General features: G+C 44.7%; 1 protein-coding gene across 1 annotated transcript in view; it reads left to right on the forward strand.

The window, feature by feature from the left end:
- The first annotated feature begins 14,297 nt into the window (after positions 1–14,297).
- The window catches only part of pld1b (phospholipase D1b), a 31,782-nt gene continuing 25,690 nt past the window's right edge, over positions 14,298–20,389 (forward strand). Inside the window, exons 1-2 of the mRNA XM_080019899.1 lie at positions 14,298–14,423; positions 19,566–19,739. Coding sequence (XP_079876025.1) covers positions 19,598–19,739 — 142 coding nt within the window. The 5' untranslated portion in view covers positions 14,298–14,423; positions 19,566–19,597. The remainder of the gene's footprint in view (positions 14,424–19,565; positions 19,740–20,389) is intronic.

Consider the following 20,389-nt stretch of genomic DNA (forward strand, 5'->3'; position numbering starts at 1 on the left):
TGTACAGTAGTTTAAAAACAGTGCCGGGTGAAAGTTGCACCACGTCCCTCCTGAACATTTACATTTACATTTACATTTAGTCATTTAGCAGACGCTTTTATCCAAAATGACCTACAAGGGAGAATAACATTCAAGCAACATTGCGACAGAGACATTAGTGTAACAATAAATACTGCTAGGTAGTGCTAAGTAATTGTAAGTTAGGAGAGGAGGTACTCTCTGAAGAGCTGGGTCTTCAAGTGCTTCTTAAAGACAGAGAGGGAGGTCCCTGCTCTGGTCATTTTTGGCAGCTCGTTCCACCGACGTGGAACTACAAATGAGAATAGCCTGGATTGCCGTGGTTGTACGGCCTGTAGAGCCAGGCGACGCTCATTTGATGAGCGCAGCATCCGGGGGGTAACATGTGCTTTTACAAGAGCATTTAAGTAGGTGGGAGCATTCCCAACAATCACTCTGTAGGCCAGCATCAGAGACTTGAACTTGATGCGAGCGGCTACAGGTAACCAGTGGAGCTCGATGAGCAGCGGAGTGACATGTGCCCTCTTTGGCTGGTTGAACACCAGTCGCGCCGCCGCATTCTGTATCATCTGCAGTGGCTTCACCGCACAGGCCGGCAAGCCTGTTAAGAGAGCGCGAAGCTGAAGCTGCACTTCTGGTGGCTGACCATGGGTACCGACACCCATGCCTTCGTAACCGCCTGCTCCGTGTGTGCTCGTGGCAAGGCCTCCCATCAGCCTCCTGCTGGTCTATTCCGCACCTTGCCAGTCCCTGGTTTGGCCATGGTCCAACATGAGCCTTGCGGTCTTCCACCCTCACGGGATAACACTGTTGTTCTGACCATACTGGACAGGTTTTCCAAAGCTGCACACTTCAAAGCTGTTCCTAAGCTCCCCCCAGCATCTGGAACAGCCCATCTCTTAATAAACCACGTCTTCCGCCTCCCTGGAATCCCTGCAGACATTGTGTGCAACCGGGGTCCCCAGTTCATATCCAAAGTCTGGAGAGCCTTCTGTCAAGCCTTCGGAGCCCACAGCTAGCCTCTCCTCCTGGTATCACCTAAAGACCAACGGTCAAACTGAGCAGGCCAACCAGGACCTGGGAGCAGCGCTCTGTTGCGTTGCCGTCCATAACCCCTCCACCTGGAGCATTCATCTGCAAGTTAAGTATGCCCACAGTTCACTGCCTACCACAGCCACAGGTATATCACCTTTCCAGGGTGACTATGGGTTTCCAACAACCCCTGTTCCAAGCCCAGGAAGAGGAAGTCTCTGTTCCCTCCTTCCAGTCCCACCTTCGCCGCTGCCACAAGATGTGGAAAAATGCTCACTCCGCTCTACTCTGCTCCACTGACCACAACCTACGCCTTGCTGACCGTTGTAGGAAATCCGCCCCCGACTGCCAACACGGTCAGAAGGCGTCGTTGTCCTGGAAGGTACTCCCCCTAATGTCTGTCTCCAAAAAACTTGCACAGAGTCCCTTCCGTGTTCATAACAGCAGGTTGAAGTTGTCATTGCAGATTGAAGTACCATCGTTCAGGCTCATGACCATATATTCGAAAAAGCATGTCACCTTTTGGAACGGGTTAAGTTGTTCAATGATCCTGAATTCACTTGGTCTCCCACGCGGCAATTGCTGTCACCACTAGATGGCGGTCTTTTGCAGTAGTGGTCTTCCAAGTAGCCTGTCTTTTGTCATCAATCTATGGACATTTCTCCCGAAATGTATGTAATGGAGTGATTATATCATATATCGCAAATTGGACAATCAGTCTTTTGGAAATTCCCACTCTAGTGCCTCTAACTGTGCTATAACTCTTCACAGCTCTCACACACAGCAATCAATTACCGAGAGTAATTGCATCGAGCCAAAAGCGAAATGTTCTTTAATGGGGTTATTAGCTAATTGATAATCTAATGATGTACCTGTGTCTTCCTATATCACTTCAATCATTGTTTTTTTCAGGCAGAGAGGAACCTTTCTTCCCTGGCTTAAGGGTTGTTCAACACCAAACCCGAGCGGGGCAGCCAGTTGAGGTTGAGGTTGCAACACAAGAACTTATGAGTTCAGTATTTTACTCCCATCTGTCCTTGTACTGTCTATGTTCCCTTAATGCAGAAAAGGAAAAACAAATTAGTAACCACTTTTTTTTTTTCCTTTCCCGTTGGAAATTCAAATGACTTTTCTGTGTGTGCGTCCACTGTAATAAAGTTCGATGCCACTTGAGTGTTTTGCGGTTTTAGTTTCAGAAGTATGTGACTAAAACTAAAACAGAAAAGCGCTCACGTCAACAAACACATACCAAAATATTTATACTACAAGAGCAAAAGAAAATCACAGAACAACACAGAACACAGAAAGGCGCTAACAAACACGCGCGCGCACACACACACACACACACACAGGCTTTCTTACACAGACTCCCCACACTACAGTTATGTAACTATATATATACACTGTATATATATATATGTATATATTCACACTTACAGTAGTTGCACATACAGACTGACAAACACACCAATACACAATCATGTATCAATGCACTAGAAATTGAATTTTCAGTTTGTTCACTCTGTTGAAAAATGCTGTTGTACTGGAAATGTTTTGTCACTCTATACAGTATATGTCTCTTCCTGTCACCCCCCTTTTCTTCTTCCACCAGATATACAGGTCCTGGAATGTTAATGCTCATGACATAATGTTGGTCAGCCTACACTCCTGTATGTGCACCTGGAAGGTTTGGAATCTGTTTGTGTAGATGACAAGGATCGAGTTAATTTTGCTTTCAAAATGTGTGGCTTTGGGTGTCGAATCACACCCAAAGCAGGATCAGCTGCTTTGAAAGGAGGTCCTCCGTGCCGCCAGAACGCCAGCCCTGCCCTCTCCTGTGTTCCCCCTTCCCTCTGACATGGAGGGATCCCTCCCCGCATCCTCCTCTCTCTCAGCTGGCCGTTCCAGACTCTTCCCTCTCCTGGTTTGCGTCCAGCGCGGCTGCCGGCCCGTTCCGGACCACATGGAGAGGCGCCCGGTGCAGATGCACCCTCGGCTCTGGAGTGTGGAGCTGCTTGGTGACAGTAGATCAGGAGGTGGAGCACAACATCTGGCAGTCAGAGGCCTGCTGGTTGGATTCTTTGGCTCCTCCTGGGGAAAAAAAAACTATGACGGTTTAGCTGAAGCAATACTTTTCAGCCTTCAGGATCTCCTGATGAGCTGGGGTTCTGCTTGCCTGTTAGTGTATTTATGAGCGTGTGGCTGAACGTCAATAAGTGCTGTGTGAGTGGCTGTGGTGGAAAATGATGTGAAATGCAGTCCTCTTCTCCTTGTAATCGAAATCCCTGGCTTCCGGGATCTCCGCTCATGGCTTCTCCGTTCACTGTTGTACTTGTGTCATCCTTTACCCACGACCTCAAGAGAGTCACAGGTATGGCCGGAAGGTACGACCTCTCACTCGTTCTTGACAAGACGGAGCTACTTCACCTTCCTGGGAAAGAAATCAACATTGCCGCTGAGAGCTCTCCCTTCCTGACAAGAACCGTGAGGTACTCCTGGATTAGCAGCTCTCCAGAGTCTGCGTAATATATCGGTTCCTTATGAGAGAAGGAGCACAACTCCTGGTCAAGGCATTAGGAATCTTCCGGCTTGACCATCACATCACTGACTTCTCCCATGTCAACCCCCGGGCTCCTTTCTGGTTTCCCAACTACTGTATTTGATTTTCTACAGCAAGGCTTCAGAGCCACCCACTGCCGCCTATGCTGAATATCACATTTTCAAACTCAACTCTTCAATGCTTTTAAATCCCCATGCCCCCGCGCTGCTTTACATAACGCAACAACTCCACATTATAAAGGCTACAAGGCATCCTACTGGCACTCCAATGCTTTGGGTAGAACAAAGTCAGCGCAAAACATGGTTGTTTTACACCTCCTTCACATCTCTGCAGTTCACACACACCTATGATCCTCTGGGAGACCGTCTCCACCAGATCAGCAACGGGGGAGGACTAACTTTTCCAGATCCTCTCTGTGTCCACAATTACAGCTCCAAGTTACATAACTGCAGCCTGTGTGTGTGCTTGTGTGTGTGTGTGTGTGTGTGTGTGTGTGTGTGTGTGTGTGTGTGTGTGTGTGTGTGTGTGTGTGGGGGGGGGGGTGTTTATTTTAAAGTGTATTTGTGTGTGTGTGTGTGTGTGTTTGTTTGCGTTTTTTCTATTCTGGACTTTTTTGTTTGCAGCATTGTATGTGCATATTTGCAGAGCGTGTTTGCATTTAATTTAATTTCATGCACTTGCATGAGTTTATGCAGAAGTCCGTGTGTGTCTGTGTGCACTTGTGCGTAATGTATGCGTGTTGGTGTAGTCAGTTAAAAAGCGAGAGCGAGGGAAGGGGGATGCGATGAGATAGGGGAGGGTTGACTGCTCCTCTGAGCAGAGATAATGGCCACCATGGAGAACCGCTGCTGATTGGTGCTGGGAGGACATGTTGTCAGTCTCACTAGAGGAGATCTGCAATCTACTATACTGCTGCCGTTGCCTGTATTTGAATTTACATGATCTCTCTCTCTCTCTCTCTCTCTCTCTCTCTCCCTCCCTTCCCTAAGTTACAGCATCTCTGACAGGTAGATTGCAAGGCTTTCTTTAACGCAGTCACACGTTCAGTTGGTGCAATGCAGAGTGAAAGAAGAGAGCACAGAAGGAAAGGAAAGAAAGAAAGAACTCATTGGAAGAATGAGAAACAGAAAAAACGGAGGAATGACTGAATGTAGAAAAGGAAAGAATGACTGAATGAAATCAGAAAGAACAGAGGGCCAAATAATGGTGGAACAGAAAAGAACAGAAAAACTAAACGAGAGTAATAAAGAATGGGCAGAACTGATGGAATGGAATAAATAAAACAGAAAGGGAAAGAACAGAAGCCCAAGATAATGGTAAAACCATGAACAGAGTGAATGAAAGAAAGAGAGATAAAGAATGGGAAGAATGAACGAATGGAAGAGGTTAGGAAAGAAAGAACAAACTAATGGGAAGAATGAAAGCAAAAAAAAAAGAAATAACCAATTATGGCAAGAATAAATGAATGAATGAATGCATGTATGCACGAATGAACGAACCAATGAATGAATGAATGAATGGATGAATAAATGGATGGATGGATGGATGGATGGATGGATGGAGGAAAAGCGGAAAAAAAAGAAATAAAAAGAAAGATAATGAGAGAAGGAACAGAAGAATTGAAGGGCTTGTGGGTGAAGGATTGCCGGGGAGGTCTGTGGCTCTCTTCAAATTGCCTGTGATAATTCCATCTCACGCCATTATTCTCCTGTAATTGTGTTTTGCATCAGTATCAGGCTGAGCCCGGGCTTCTGAGGGCCGGTGGCCGTTGGGGATGGAGGCCAGTCGATGCGGTGTCCTCAGCAGTCACTCTCTCAAGATACAGCACTGAGGGCGTGGCTTGTGCAGGCGGAAGACACCGCATGGACCGGCAGGGTTGCCAGCTCTATGTTTTTAACCCTACTTTGAAAAAAAAAAAAAAAAAAAGTAGTATAGAATGGTAGTATAGTATCCCTAGCCTAATATCAAACGAATTTAAATATATAGATGGGGACATTATACTCAGCTACCCACCATTAATCTAAACCCTGCTTTAGAGCATCCACGTCACTACAGCCCAATATATCATCAATATAATACAATATAATACAATATAATATAATATAATATAATATAATATAATATAATATAATATAATATAATATAATATAATATTATATTACATTATATTATATTACATTATATTATACATACATACATATACATTTTTATTTAATTAATGTATTTATATTTCTTAGAAAAGAAAGGAAGGAAGAAATAAAAATAAAGAAATCAAGTTTATTTCTCAATTTATCTTGTATGAAAAGCGTATAGCACAGTGTATAGCGCTATACACTTTTCGTACAAGATGCTCAAAGTTCTTTAGACATTAGTACAGACACAATGTACGATAATTAATTATCTAAAGTGAATGAATATGACAATATTTGAGCTCATCTGAATAGTACACACTAAACAGACAAACAAACAAAATAAAGTAAAAACCAAAAACAATGATGATCCTGTCATAATGGAAAGAAATGAACCAAAGAAAGAAAGAACAGAGGAACGGACGAATAAAGAAAGAAAACAGAAAAAGAAGAAAGAAAAAAAGAGACCAAAATAATGGTCGAAGGAAAGATTAATAAATGGACAAAAGAATGTTCGAACAAACAAATAAATAAATAAATCTGTTTTTTGTTCATTAATATCATGCTGCTGTTGTTATTATAATTATGTATGTGTTTTTGTTTAAAGAAATGTGAATCAATATGATATTATTATTGTTATTATTGGGTTTTTTGTTTGTTATTTATTTGTTATTATTATTATTATTATTATTATTATTGGATGGACCGTCACCTACTGGGTTCTTTTACGGGTTTTGCGCTGGAATGTCGCCACGATCTGGCAACCAGGGGGTGCTCGCAGCCGTGGGTTCGGTTTAGTGTGTGCGGCTGTGAAAACACGCTCATTCTGCTGACACACGGAGCCAGCGCAGCGGGCGGCGGGGCGGACGTCGGCTTTCGGACGCTTGAATCCCCGGGAGAGAGGTAGGCTTTGTGCCGATTTGCGTGTCATCTCGTTCGGTTGCGTGCATTCCGACAGTGGGCCGATCCCACCCCGTTTGGTAAAGTTTGGCACCGCGGATGCGCCGGTTGTCACTTGCGCTCGTAATAATAGAGTATTTATGAATGGTGCGCGGTTGGGATGTAACGCGCTCTAGCGGACGCGCTACATTTAAGTGGAGCCGGACGGACGACCGAGTTAAGACAGGCTGCCGACAGGTTTTTCCGGATGCTGATCATATCTTTGTTTCATTACACAGTCGTTAAGCATGCGACTTTGCCTTCTGGGGGAGACACGCGGCTTTCTGTGGATCCTTTTTAAAAATTAAAGTGGTAATCCGTGAGATTGTTTTGTAAAAAAAAAAAATAAATAAAAAAATCCTATACTTTATTTAGCAGGTACTTCAAAATAAACAGTCGTTGCCAAAGTATTTGCGTTATCTATATGCATTATGTGCTCTTCTAAATGGTGTTTTCGTCGTTGGGTGGCGGGGTCCGCCATACCTGGCGAAAGTGCAACGATTGGCACAAACAAGAACTGAAAGGCAGCCGCTATGTATTTAACCAGAGTAGCTAGGTCGGTAAACTATCGATATGAATAAAACGAACACCGGCCTCGGGTGAAAAGTTATCCTGCGACGTGAATGTAGTGCAATTCACCAAACATGACAGTTTTATGGATTTTAACTTTAAGCTCCTCGCCGCTGTAGAGCTGGTTCCATGACTCCGACGCCGCGCGAGTTGGGATGCAGTGATGATGCAGAAACGCACGTGGTGTGGGTCTGGAGTATTGTTTTTCGAACTGCCGCTGGTTATTTGATGTTCAGATAATTTTGGAGCCACAAAACCACATCCTGAACTACCACACGCAATATGTGAACTTGGCCGGGCTGTTTTGAGAGAATTTATTTCAGAGAATTACATGTTACATGTCGAAATACTTGGCAATATCTACCATCCTACCCCAATATCTATCTATATCTACGACGCTATATAACCCTGTGTAGTATGCCTGTGGTATGAGACCAAAGTGATATGCAGTTTAAGGTTATTTAAAGTGAATTTAGCAGTAGTTTAAACTTGAGATGTGTATTATTACGGCGTATGCCTCCCTCCTTTGTTTTGCAAAGTCACGGTTATAGCCACTGGACGGAGGAGGATGAAGCAGGACGTATGGAGCAACAGCATCTGGTAGCATGGCAGGAGTAAAGCAGAAGTGCTGTGGCCACTTAATTGTGTAGAGGGAGTGGGGGCGGGACAGAGAGAGAACCGGAGACAATGAAAGATATAAAGATGTAAAGATGGATGGAGAGGCGTGATGCACTGCTGATGATGATGGTGGCGATGAAGAAAATCTGATTTTGTTCCACATTTCCATGAAATAGGTTACTCTGCTCAACTTGCTGGCAGGTCATTGTAAATGTAAGATATGAATTGAAGGAACGCAGTGTGGTTCTCTACTTATGCAAAACAAATAAAGAGAAGCAGCAGGCGTCTGCTAGATCTATTCATTCAATATGTTGGAATTAAGTTGGTCAGTGTCATGTGCGTTGTGTTTTGGAAGAATGTATGTATGTGACTCTGAAGAGGTTTGTTATCCGAAGGACCTGCCCCTCCAGTGTGTGTGTGTGTGTGTGTTTGTGTGTGTACGTATGTGTGTACGTATGTGTGTACGTATGTATGTGTGTATGTGTGTGTGTGTGTGTGTGTGTGTGTGTGTGTGTGTGTGTTTAAAATGACTTGCACAGTCAAACATAGCCTGGGAGTGCTTAATTTACTTTGTAGGTGTATGCTTCTGTCTTGTATCGGACACAGACACACACACACACACACACACACACACGCACACAGTGCAAGGGGCAGCAGGTGTGGTGGGAGCGGTCCAACCTTTTATCAACATTCTAGGCACAGAAAGCACCATGTTCTATGCAGAAATATGTGAAATGGACCACACACACACACACACACACACACAGGATTACTACTCACACTTTGGTGTTGTATTGTTGTTGTGTTTACCTGATAATTCTTAAAGTGTTTCTGGATAAGAAGCTTCTTGGTAGCATTTCATTTATCATTCATGGCTCATAAATCCTCCGTCATTCATTAATCCTCACAATGGGATGGCAGTTTGAGGTAATTTAAAGATTTGAATATTCTAATGTTTGAAGAAAAATTAGCTAGTGATGATTGTCAGTGGTCACCTAGAAACACATTTTGTGTACAGGTATGGTGTTATGACCATATGATTGCTCCTGGCCTGCCCCCCGGAGGAAGGACAAGCGTTGATGGGGGGAAAAATGCGAAAAATCTGCGTGTGTGTGTGTGTGTGTTTGTATCGGCTGTAGCTGCACATAATGCATGTGTTGTGGTGTGTGTGTGTGTGTGACAATAAAAGATGAGCTGAAGCTTGTCCAGTTTAATGTCTCTTAATTTTCCCTTCCTAACTGTCCCTGTGATTAAATCAGATGCACCACATACATTCGGCCCACACACACACACACACACACACACACACACACACATACACAATACAAGAATGTAGCCTATTCGATAGGTCACTAGGGATGAGGTCAGTGAATGGACGCACACACACACACATACACACACACACACACACACACACCCGCTTACAACACACAGATCTCTTGTGACCATGATTAGGCTGACATGAGTGGGTTGTCTGTGGAATGTTTGCAGTATGTCAGGAGTTTGTCATTTGGCAAAGTATCCACTCTTGGGAAATGAATCCTCAGATGGTAGAAAGGGCTTTTCTATAAGCAAACTGCATGAATTGTGCAAGCTTGTGCAATTCATTCATTTAATACCTCCTCTGATAGCTCGGTATGAGACTGTCCTTTTGTTTGTCTGGTCTAACTTCGTGTTTGGAAACAGTGGAAACATGTGATTGTGAAAGGAAAGGGAAGTATTCTTCAAGAGAAAATCGTCCATTTCTTTCCCGAATAGAAAAAGTGTTTACACCCCGGTCGTATCACTACGACAACAGGGCAACCGACTGTCCATGTCCGTGTACGCAGAATGGACGATTCTTTTGAGTTTCAGTTTCTTTGCAGTGTTTTTCCCTCCACCAGTACATGCAAACTTTCAAAAACATCAAACTCACAGGCACAAAAGACACTATCACACACATACATACTGTGCATGAACACACACACACACACACACACACACACACACACCCAAACACGGTTGCAATTACACGCAAATGCATAATCGCACCCGAAAGAGGAAGAGATGTTGGGAAAATGTTGGGTGAAGATGAAGTGTTGATTACGCCACACAATGTCACTTGAAACACAATGTTGAATGCTACGGCGCTATACACACACACACACACACACACACACACACACACACACACACACACACACACACACACACACACACACACACACACACGTAGCAAATGCGAAAGCACCCTCACCAATATTAGGAGTATCCCTCCTTCACGCACCACCATCCCACCACTAATCATCATCATCATCATTATAATCGATTTAAAATCGTTGAGTCATCATCTTCAAAATAAAAAAAAAAGGCATCAGAGGTCAGATCTGAGCGTGGCTTCCTGTTCAATCATACAAGATGTAGTTGCTGCGACCGACCACCGGCGGGCAGCAGCGGCGCAGTAACAGCGATGTGATACAATCACGGGCGAAACAGAATGTCCGGCAACAAGCCAGACAGGCCATTAAACAGAACAATAGAGGCTGTACAGAATGACCCTGCGGCAGCACAGTGAGTCCAAGCCCAGACCGCTTTTATTTTATTTTCTTCTTCTTTTTAATTGAAAGCGCTCCATTTCTGAAGCATTACACTTCATTGTGCACCGGTGTAATTAGAAGTTAGGAGTCAGGACTTTGACTTTGTGGTTTTTGTTTGTTTGTTTGTTTTTCCTTTGTAGGGTTGATTTGGGTGTGACTCGTCCCGGAGTGACCAAGGTGCTGTTTGGCTGTTTTGTCTTGTGACGTTTGACCACATGGCGGTTCCTGGCTGTAATACCACGTGGATAAGAGGAGAAATGCCCTTTTAAGCGCTGTGTGTTTGTCTCACGGAGAGGACCGGACGATATCCCGATATGATATTTACATCGCGAAAGGACACCTGATAGCCTCGGGGAATTTCGTTCTCATAATATGGTGATATAGTTAAATGTTTGAGGCTGCATTACAATCAAGTAATGTCATCTTCAGAACTTCAAAGACTGTTCTAATCAACACCTCTACCTGCTTGGGGATGATGGTTTTCGTGAGTTGAGTATCGTGAAACCACCAATAGACATTTAAAAAAAATGTACATTTATAGACATTCAAACAAAATATTTTGAAATTAATGATATACAGCTGTTCTTCCAAAGAATATGTTGTGGTATTTGTCAATAGCGTGAGTCTCTCTGTCATTCTTTTTAAAAATGTCATTGTGGGGAGTACACCGGCCACCGGAAGGGGACGCAGCTGCAGGAGAATGAGGTAATAGGAGAGTATTGAAAAGCTGCTGTGGTTTCACCTCTCTTTATCTCTCTCTCTCTCTCTCTCTCGCTCCCTCTACCTCTCCCTCTCCCTCTATCTCTTCTAGGCTTGGGCGATATCCCAAATTTTATATTGTGATCGCGACACACGATATTATCGTCGTCGTTGACGGGGTGGGGGCGATGGCGGCGGAGAAAGTGTTCCCATTGCGCACGGCTTCTACAATAAAAGCGCTCTATCTGTTTTCTTTGGAGAAGCGGTGAACCTTAATGCCGGATCACAGAGATCCGGAATCGCACGTGGGCGTCCACGTAACGTGCGTGCGGAGAGGACCTTCCATTCACCACGCAAACAGTGACAGTCACCGAGCAAGCGCAAGTGAGGTAATATATGTGTAGGATTTGAAAAATAAGTGAATAAATAAAAAATCCTCCGTCTGCTTCCCCGCCTACGTCCACATACTGTGCATCCTCTCCTTGGACGCAAGTGAATGAGCTTTGTCTGTGGGCTTTGCTGCTCCATCCGTCGCTCCCTATGGACGGACGAATGGACGGGGGGGGGGGGGGTACTGTGAAAATATTGCATACAATGGCAAATATCACTATTCTATATAATCGAATGCCCCCTGGTCCATCTCTTACCCAGCGATGACATCATATTTTTGCCTATTATCTCTTTGAAACCTCTTTGCAAATATTTGATTTTAGTGTTTGATTTTAAAACGTGAGACTTCAGACGTTGAATTCAGTGTGACCTTAGCTGGAATTTTTCACAAGAAGAGGAATTAAAAGTGAAAGAAAATAAAATGCCAGCAGAAAAGTTTCATATAGAACACAAAAGTTTTATTTCTTACGTAAGTTTTATCTCTTATGTAAGAAAAATAACGTTTTTGGCTGCCCCAAATCCCCACCTCAATGGGTTTTTTCCCGGGTGTTTTCCCGGTGAGCTGCTTGACGATGGGGCCGATACATCGCAAAATATTGTGGTGTTTGGCCGTGTTAACTAGACAGGACTCCGTGAAGGCGACCCAGACGATAGATCCGTTGGTAGCCGAAGCCCAGTTCTATTCTCATCGCCTCAGCCGGTTACCCTCTTTTCTGGACACCTCGCCCCAATAAGTTGAACTGATGCAAATGACACAGCACCACCCGCCGATCAAAGGGACCGAGCCGGAACCCCCTCCCCCACAGTCACACACACACACACACACACACACACACACATACACATACATACATACATACATACATACATATATACATACAAACAAACAAACAAACAAACAAACAAACAAACAAACAAACACACAGTGTTAATACTAAAATACAACCCAAAAAACAGTGAAAAATTTATTGGTATGCATCGTCAAAATTAAAAATCCGCCGACCCCCCCCCCCACCCCGACTTATGTTTTGTCAATGGGGTTGAGTTGGATTGAGGCAGGGTGGCAGCATCGGCGGGCAGGTTGGGTGGAGTTTGGGCTGGTGAGGTATGCAGTGTGCGTGGGAGGGTGGATGCACCTGTAAGGAATTTTGTGGTGTGTCCACCCCTCAATGGCGGCACCATCTCAGGATCTCGCCTAGGGCTCCATAAAGGCCAAAGCTGGCCCTGGCCCCACCTACCGCGACCTCATTTTTTCCATATTGAGAAAGCCACAGAAGTAGGTGTCAGTTCTCTAAATTCTATGGATCTTGAATCATTCCTCAACAGAAAAAAATCCGTGGCCAGTTAGTCAAATCAGAAGAATTTCAATTTGAACAATTATTAAGAGGACAGTTAAGAACAGTGGAGTCCACAATTGGTTTTCCCATAATGAGTAACCCTGTAAAGTCCATTCTGGAGTCAAAGACCTGAGTGTTTTGGTATGTTCTCTCTGAGGAATGTGGAAGTGCCTGTCTGAGGAACAGCGACACAATAAAACATGACGATATACGCTAAACCTAATGATGAACAACAAAATATAGAACCCTAAAAACTAAGAGAAAAACAACAAAAAATAAGTAACCCAGAAAAAAAATTGAATGGTATTGATCACTGGTGCTTGAAGGAAATGAACAACCTACAGCACATCCCACAAACCAGGTAATTTGATGGTGATTTCTCGTTTCTGTCTTTTCCTCCTCTTTTTCATCTTTTTTCATCCTTTCATCCCGATGTGGGTGGGGAGCGGAATGTCGGGTCTCTCTTCAGAATGTCGACAGTGGGTCACGTGACCCGTCAGTTGGGCTTGGAAATGCTCGCCCGTCAGCACGAACGCTGTCATTTTTGAACGCTCCATAAAAAGTTTTATTTTATTCCTATTTTTCATGGGACATTTTTAAGACTGATAAATTGATATTTGACATGTTGGAAATATATCATAGTTTCTATACAATCCATCTGGAGCTCCCTCCATGCCCTATATATAGATAAATGTTAAATAAATAAAAGATAAATTCTCATGAACATGCACATGGATCCGTCAGTTTAGAAAGTGCAGGAAGAAAGATTATTATTTAGAGGCCTGAATGTAAATTGTAACCCATACGATTTGTGTTCCTGGCTCCAAAATAGTGTAAAGGAAAACTGCTCCCTTGGTTGTGGGCCAAAAAAGCTTGAGAACCCCTGGTATAGACTATGACTGTTGGGGATCATTCGAACATAATGATCAATAACTTGTGCATTTTGTGACGAGAGGCATTTAACATTATTCTTTGTGTCAAAACAAATCGACCGACTATAATTTCTTTATTATCTGACCCATTTGATTGCGGAAAATCTCAGATTTGACTCTGGCATTGGAAGTGATGTATGCCTACCAGCAAGTATCGCTGATATTTTGTTTTTGTTTTTCTTATTCGTTCTGGGAAACGTCAACACTGAATTTGACATTTTTATCTCACAAGCCCCGACACAAACTCACGCTGCACACGTTTTCTTCTCACACGTTCATACCGTATATCCCAATGACATCTCCCTCAACCGGAAACCCAGGTTTTTGAATCCAGCGCTCACTGGCTGTCTCCATTTGACTGACGTCCCTTTTACCACCAATCACACCGTCAGTGTACGCCGAGCCCCGCCCTCTTGTGGCCGAGGCGCCGCCCCTCTTCTCTTGTGTCATCGGCTTGCTCTGTCTTCCACTCTCCCGGACGCTTAGTGCACCTCTGTGGGTAGAACAGGCAAGACGGAGGGAGAAAAGAGAGAGGTGCGGGAGATATCTCAATTTTTTTCTCTCTGAGCGCGAAGAAGAGAGTCGAAGACGTTATGGGGTCCAGTCCCGAGCTCAGAGCACAGGTCAGTACAAGCTGTCATTCAAATATCAGGTGTGTGTGTGTGTGTGTGTGTGTGTGTGTGTGTGTGTGCGTGTGCACGTTTCCATAAAAAGTGCACTCACCCTCCTCCCAGCTATTGTTTAATCCAGGTTTATTTAGCCCGCTGAATTAACCTGTTTTCAATTGTTTTCACTGTGCACAGGATGGTTTGGCAAAATAAACAGTGAAATAGCATTATTCGGGACTTTTTAATTACTTCTAGGACAAGCAGCACTACTTGCGATGATGAACGCGGTGTGCCAGGGGAGGGAGGGGGAGAGAGAGAGAGAGAGAGGGAGAATCAGCACAGGGAGATAGAGTACACATTTGTGTATGAAAGAAAGTGTGTGTGTGCACGTGTACAAATGGGGAATCAACACCCCGCCACCTGGTCGACGAGAGAGCCGATGAAAAGCACGGTTTGGGTGGGTAAGGGTATGTGTGTGTGTGTGTGTGTGTGGGGGGGGGGGGGCAAACCACGCTGTACCCAATTAGGGTGAGTGCTGTCTGGGTTGGGCTGGCATGGATCCATCCAGAGACCGGACTTCCAGGGGGTAGTGCCCAAGGTCTATCCAAGGGACAGGCTCACTTACTGGGGGAAGGCGGTTGCGGACACCTGGCGAGCGGGGCTCCGGGCCAAGTGTCTTCCTCCTCTCGGCCCGTTGTTTTGATTGAATTATCCTTTTACATTGTCTAGTTCCTTTGAGTGCTGAAAGGTTTTGGCTCCTTTTTGAGACTCGGTGGCTCGGAGAGTGACTCACTTAAGAGATTTGTCCAACTTCCTGACTCTTCGTTCGCTGAGCGAGGGAGGATTTCATAATTCGATATGAATCGTGCCAAATGTCTCTTCCTTTTTTCCAACATAAATGTTATCTTACTGATTAATTTTCTGGTTGTCTAGTCTAAGGGTCTACGATTCACTCATTCGCTCACGAGCTCTCTCTCTCTCTCTCTCTCTCTCTCTCTCTCTCTCTCTCTCTCTCTCTCTTGCTTGCTCGCCCCCTCCCTGAATTGAAACTCGAATTGCTTGCTGGGCTCGTAACTGGGCAGCTTGAGACGCATGCGTGACTCGCGGCGCTTTTTGTCCGCAAATCAAGAGTCGAGACCCGGCGAATGCCTGTGTGTCCGGCTGCAGTTCCCGACTCACGAACTGACAAACCCTTTTGCCGGAGTGACTCCCAACTCCTTAGTCGATAATTACTTTCATAAACATGAAGTCGGATCTTGTTGAAATGGTGTGTGTGTGTGTGTGTGTGTGTGTGTGTGTGTGTGTGTGTGTGTGTGTGTGTGTGTGTGTGTGTGTGTGTGTGTGTGTGTGTGTGTGTGTGTGTGTGTGTGTGTGTGTGTGTGTGTGTGTCAGAAAGATGATCACATAGTAAGCACAAACCCACAGCAGGCTTAGCGTCCTCACATCCAGCTTTCATCTTTCATTCCTCCATCCTCCTGCCGAGATCTCCGATGTTGCGTTTGCTTTGCTCCGGTTTTTCCCCCCCTCGCCTCTCTACTTTCTTCTTCCTGTCTCAGCCTCCCAATTTTTTTTTTCTTCATTTATTTGTATTTTTCCTGCAGCACCGGTTGCACCAGAGCTGCTATTGTTGAAGCAAAATGCCAGCATGAATTTCACCCTTGGTCACACATGTGACACACACACACATCACACATCACACACACACACACACACACACACACACACACACACACACACACACAAAATTCACACCACTCCCCTTCCAACGCGTGGGTACACAAAGGAACACCGACACGCGTGCACACTTTGAATAACACGAAGGAAATCTTTTCACACAAGATTTTTGGTTTCTGCATAGGAAAAACTGTGCGACGGAGGAGTTTAAAATGGAATAAGACATAATGCTGTTGACTTAAATAGAGGCATTATGTAATGTTTTGAAACATGACTCAAGCATGATTAACAAACACTGTAACCCTGTACCCAATGTAAACATTGACAAAACGGAGCAGAGTCTCGGGGACAAATTTACATGCCTGTCCCAAAAAGCACGTGTGTTGTATGTGAGTTTACGTGTGTGTGTTTGTGTGTGTGTGTGTGCCTGCCTGCCTGCCTGCCTGCCTGCCTGCCTGCCTGACTGCGTGTGTGTGTGCGTGCGTGTGGTTTCTTAATACAGTACAACAGGCTCTTGAGGCATGACACAATTTGCATCAAGCAATTTCCATAGAAAATGAGTAAGAGGTGATGGGCAAAACACGGACTGACAACAGGACATTGATGTTGGAGTCGGGCTCAATGTTAGACTTGTGCACCTGTGCGAGCGCTCCAATGCACGTCCTGTGCAAACACCTCCCACACACCAATCATTCATACACCTTGAACAGTTATGGTGGGAGCGTTGCTCAGCTGTTCTCTACTGATGTGACAGATTTGTGGCCCGCGTCCCGAATCAGTGCTCTCATAACCAATTATGCCTGAACCACCCCCACAGGGACCAATAAAATGCTGTCTTATTGTGTTTATAGTGTGTATAGGTGTATCGCAATTGCAGCGTTGGGCCCCAGGACCACGCAGGTAGGGGGCGCCGGTGCACGAACCGTCATGCTTTCCAAAAATGTGTTTGGATGAAAGGAACTGAAAGGAGACAGGCCGGGTTCGGCAGCAGACTTCACTTCCCGAAACACTTAAACAAAAGCCCTTTTCTTAGAAGAATCCAGCTGAACCAGGGGTGACATGGGGTCTGCAACAGCACATTCCCTCAGAGACCACGATCCATCCGGCCCCACAAAGGGAGGGAGACCTGTGGGGCTGTAGCAGATGTTCTGTATAATTATTCAATGATAATGTTGATGAACCTTGAGTTGAATTGTTATGAAATTAAAGGGAGACTCCAGTTTTTTAAGAAATGATCTATCTGTCCATCTAACACCGATTCAGCATCTGAAAAGCTGTCTTTTTTTTTTTTTTTTTTAACAACACAGCTTGCATCTTTATGACGACTAAAAGACGAATAAAAACCGAGATAGCTGCTACATCCAGAATTATTTTCGACACCAAACCGTTATTGTCCCTCTGCGATTCTCATCAATTATCAGCGTGATGGTTGCTGATGAGTTGGGGGTTGCCAGGTTTGAACTGTTAATGCGTCGCTTCAGAACATTACCGCCGCCAACACCCTGCAGCACCAAGGCGTCGAGCTTCACAGGCGACGCACGGCTGATAACAAGATTTATATAAGCAGCATCTCTGCAGTTTGTGTGTGTGTGTGTTTCTGCTCATGAAACAGCGTTGGGGAGGAGCGCGCCGGGCTGAGATTTGTGGGTTGTTCTGTTGGCAGGGTGAGGCGTGAAACCTGCTGCTGATGTTCTTGTTGAAAAGGAAACATTCCGGAAGGAGTCGCCCGACCTGCTCCACTCCCCCCGATCACTCTGATGCTCCCTGTCTCTGTGGCCCTGTCTGCCTATCTATAAAAGATGGTCTATCTATCTGTCTGTCTATCTATGTATCTGTCTGTCTGTCTGTCTTTCTATGTATATGTCTGTCTATCTATTTATATGTCTGTCTATCTATCTGCCTATCTGTCTATAGAGAGATAATTATTTACTAAATATTGTTTGTATTGCCATGAACTTAAGCACTGCTGTATCATTATATTCATTTTTTTGGCGTCAAATTTGATGATAACATTAACCCCTTCATCAAGGGGTTGTGGTCACAAACAGTATTTATTTAGTGTGGGATTCTAAGTCATGTGCACCATCGTGTGACGGGGGCGAAGTGAATTAACAACACAACACCAAGCCCCTCACAGCGTACAAAACAATGACAGAACATCGCCATCTCAGCGTGCAGTCACCAGGGGGGGTGGAGGTGCATGACGCATATGACTGCAGATCAGAAAGTTCTGACCCTTTAAGTCTTGAGGTTAGAGAGCGACGAGATTCGGTAAACATGTTTTGGCGACCTTGCGGTGGCGAGACGCGGCAGATTAAACGGTGTTTAAGATCCCCTGTTTCTGAGCGGCGGCTTCCGGGCTCGAAGTCGATTGTAGCCTTTTTCCCCCTTTTTCTTGTTCATGGCTCTTTTTTTTTTTGTCCGTCCCTCTCTCTCTCTCTCTCTCTCTCACACACAAATACACACACACACACACACTCACACACACACACACACCCAAACAAACAAACAATCAAACAATGCCTGCCAGCTTGGAAGCTATAAACTTTTACCTGCTTTCTGGTTCCACACCCCACCTCTGGAGATGCAGCCAACAGGGGGGGGGGGGGGGATCTGTTTCCTGTTCCACGACTCCATCCGAATAGTAATCCTGACCAGATTAGTGTTTCCGAGAGAGAGAGAGAGAGAGAGAGAGAGAGAGAGAGAGAGAGAGAGAGAGAGAGAGAGAGAGAGAGAGAGAGAGATAGAGAGAGAGAGAGAGAGAGAGAGAGAGAGAGAGAGAGAGAGAGAGGAGAGAGAGAGAGAGAGAGAGAGAGAGAGAGAGAGAGAGAGAGAGAGAGAGAGAGAGAGAGAGAGAGAGAGAGAGAGAGAGACCCCAGCCCCCTTTCATTCAAACATATTTTCCAAAACATACACAGTGACATAACACACAGACGCAAAACACATATTGAAACCGACATCAGTGACACCTACTCAAAACACTTTGTGTGAATAAAAGCCACTCAGGTCAGGTTCAAGGTTCAAGGTCTCAAGGAGCGTGACGGAGCATTGACGCGATGAAGTGTAGCTCTCTCACACAGACGCTCCCAAAAGTGATGGGAGTTAAGCCTTAAACCTGACGTAGCGGTGATAGTTTATTCCGATCGCTGTGGGACAAGACTCAATATTTAAGAGCTTTCAGATGGCAGATTATTCCGTTTAAGTAAGTCATTAATCTCATCATCTTTTTTTCAGATTTCGGTTGATTTAAATAAGGGGTACAAGTAAGGTTTCTGCAATCAATTAAGAAACATATTAAAGGCACTAATTTTAGGAATTTAATTAACCTCTGCGTAGCTCATATTCCAAGCAGGGGTTGCTTTTTCTGTTTATGAAACAAAAATATAAAAATGCTTTAAATGCTGGTTTACAGCCATACTGACCATGACCCTCCCCGCTCTACTATATCCCCATCCCCGCCCCCCATCACCCGTCTCTCTCCAGGTGAGCCCTGAGCTCCAGGCCAAGTGCTAGCCATGCTGCGTCATTCCGAGCCCACGTCGAGCACCTTGCAGCTGGTCGCCACGGATATGAGCGACATCATCATGGACAAGCTGGACACCCGAGAGCTGGACCTGGGAGACGGGGAGTACGACACCACCGACGCCAACCTCCCAGGTGTGTGTGAGGGAGCGGGCGGGGGCCGTCAGAGGGAGATGGAGACGCTTTGGAGGCGTTTTGCAGCTATTTTATTTATGTATTTATATATTTATTTATTTTTTAAATGACACTCCCTGCGGCAAAGTTTGATTGACTCCAGGGTCGATTTTGGCATTTGAGGTTCAAAATTTCAAGATGTGACGTATGTTTAGCCAAGCTGGTTTAGCAGGACACATAACTTGCTCCAAACTTTGGGCGTCGCTACTTTCACCTTCCCTCACCATTATCGAGGCTGACTAGTGCCTTAGTGTTTGGTAGAATCTGTTTTGTTTATCACTGGTTGCGAGGTGTTGCAAGTGCGCCGCATTCAATTACGAGCAGTGTCCCAATTTACCCTTTGGAGAAAGTTGAAGGGGCAATGCCAGCAGTGAAATTCTCGAGAGGTGGCCTCAGTGACCAAGCGCCTGTTTATATTGCTGGATGTTGTGTTCTGTATTTCAAATCCAATATGTCGAGAGAAATAGTGACTGAAAATCATTCGCTGTGGAATAATCAAGATCCTTTCATGTCTAAATTGATGACCAAAACAGAAGTTTGAAACTGGTTATCTTGTTTTTATTATATAAATTTGATTTTTAGTTTATTATTATTATCATTATTATTATTAT

The sequence above is a fragment of the Zeus faber genome, assembly GCF_960531495.2.
Source record: "Zeus faber genome assembly, chromosome: 19".
Taxonomy (NCBI): Eukaryota; Metazoa; Chordata; class Actinopteri; order Zeiformes; family Zeidae; genus Zeus; species Zeus faber.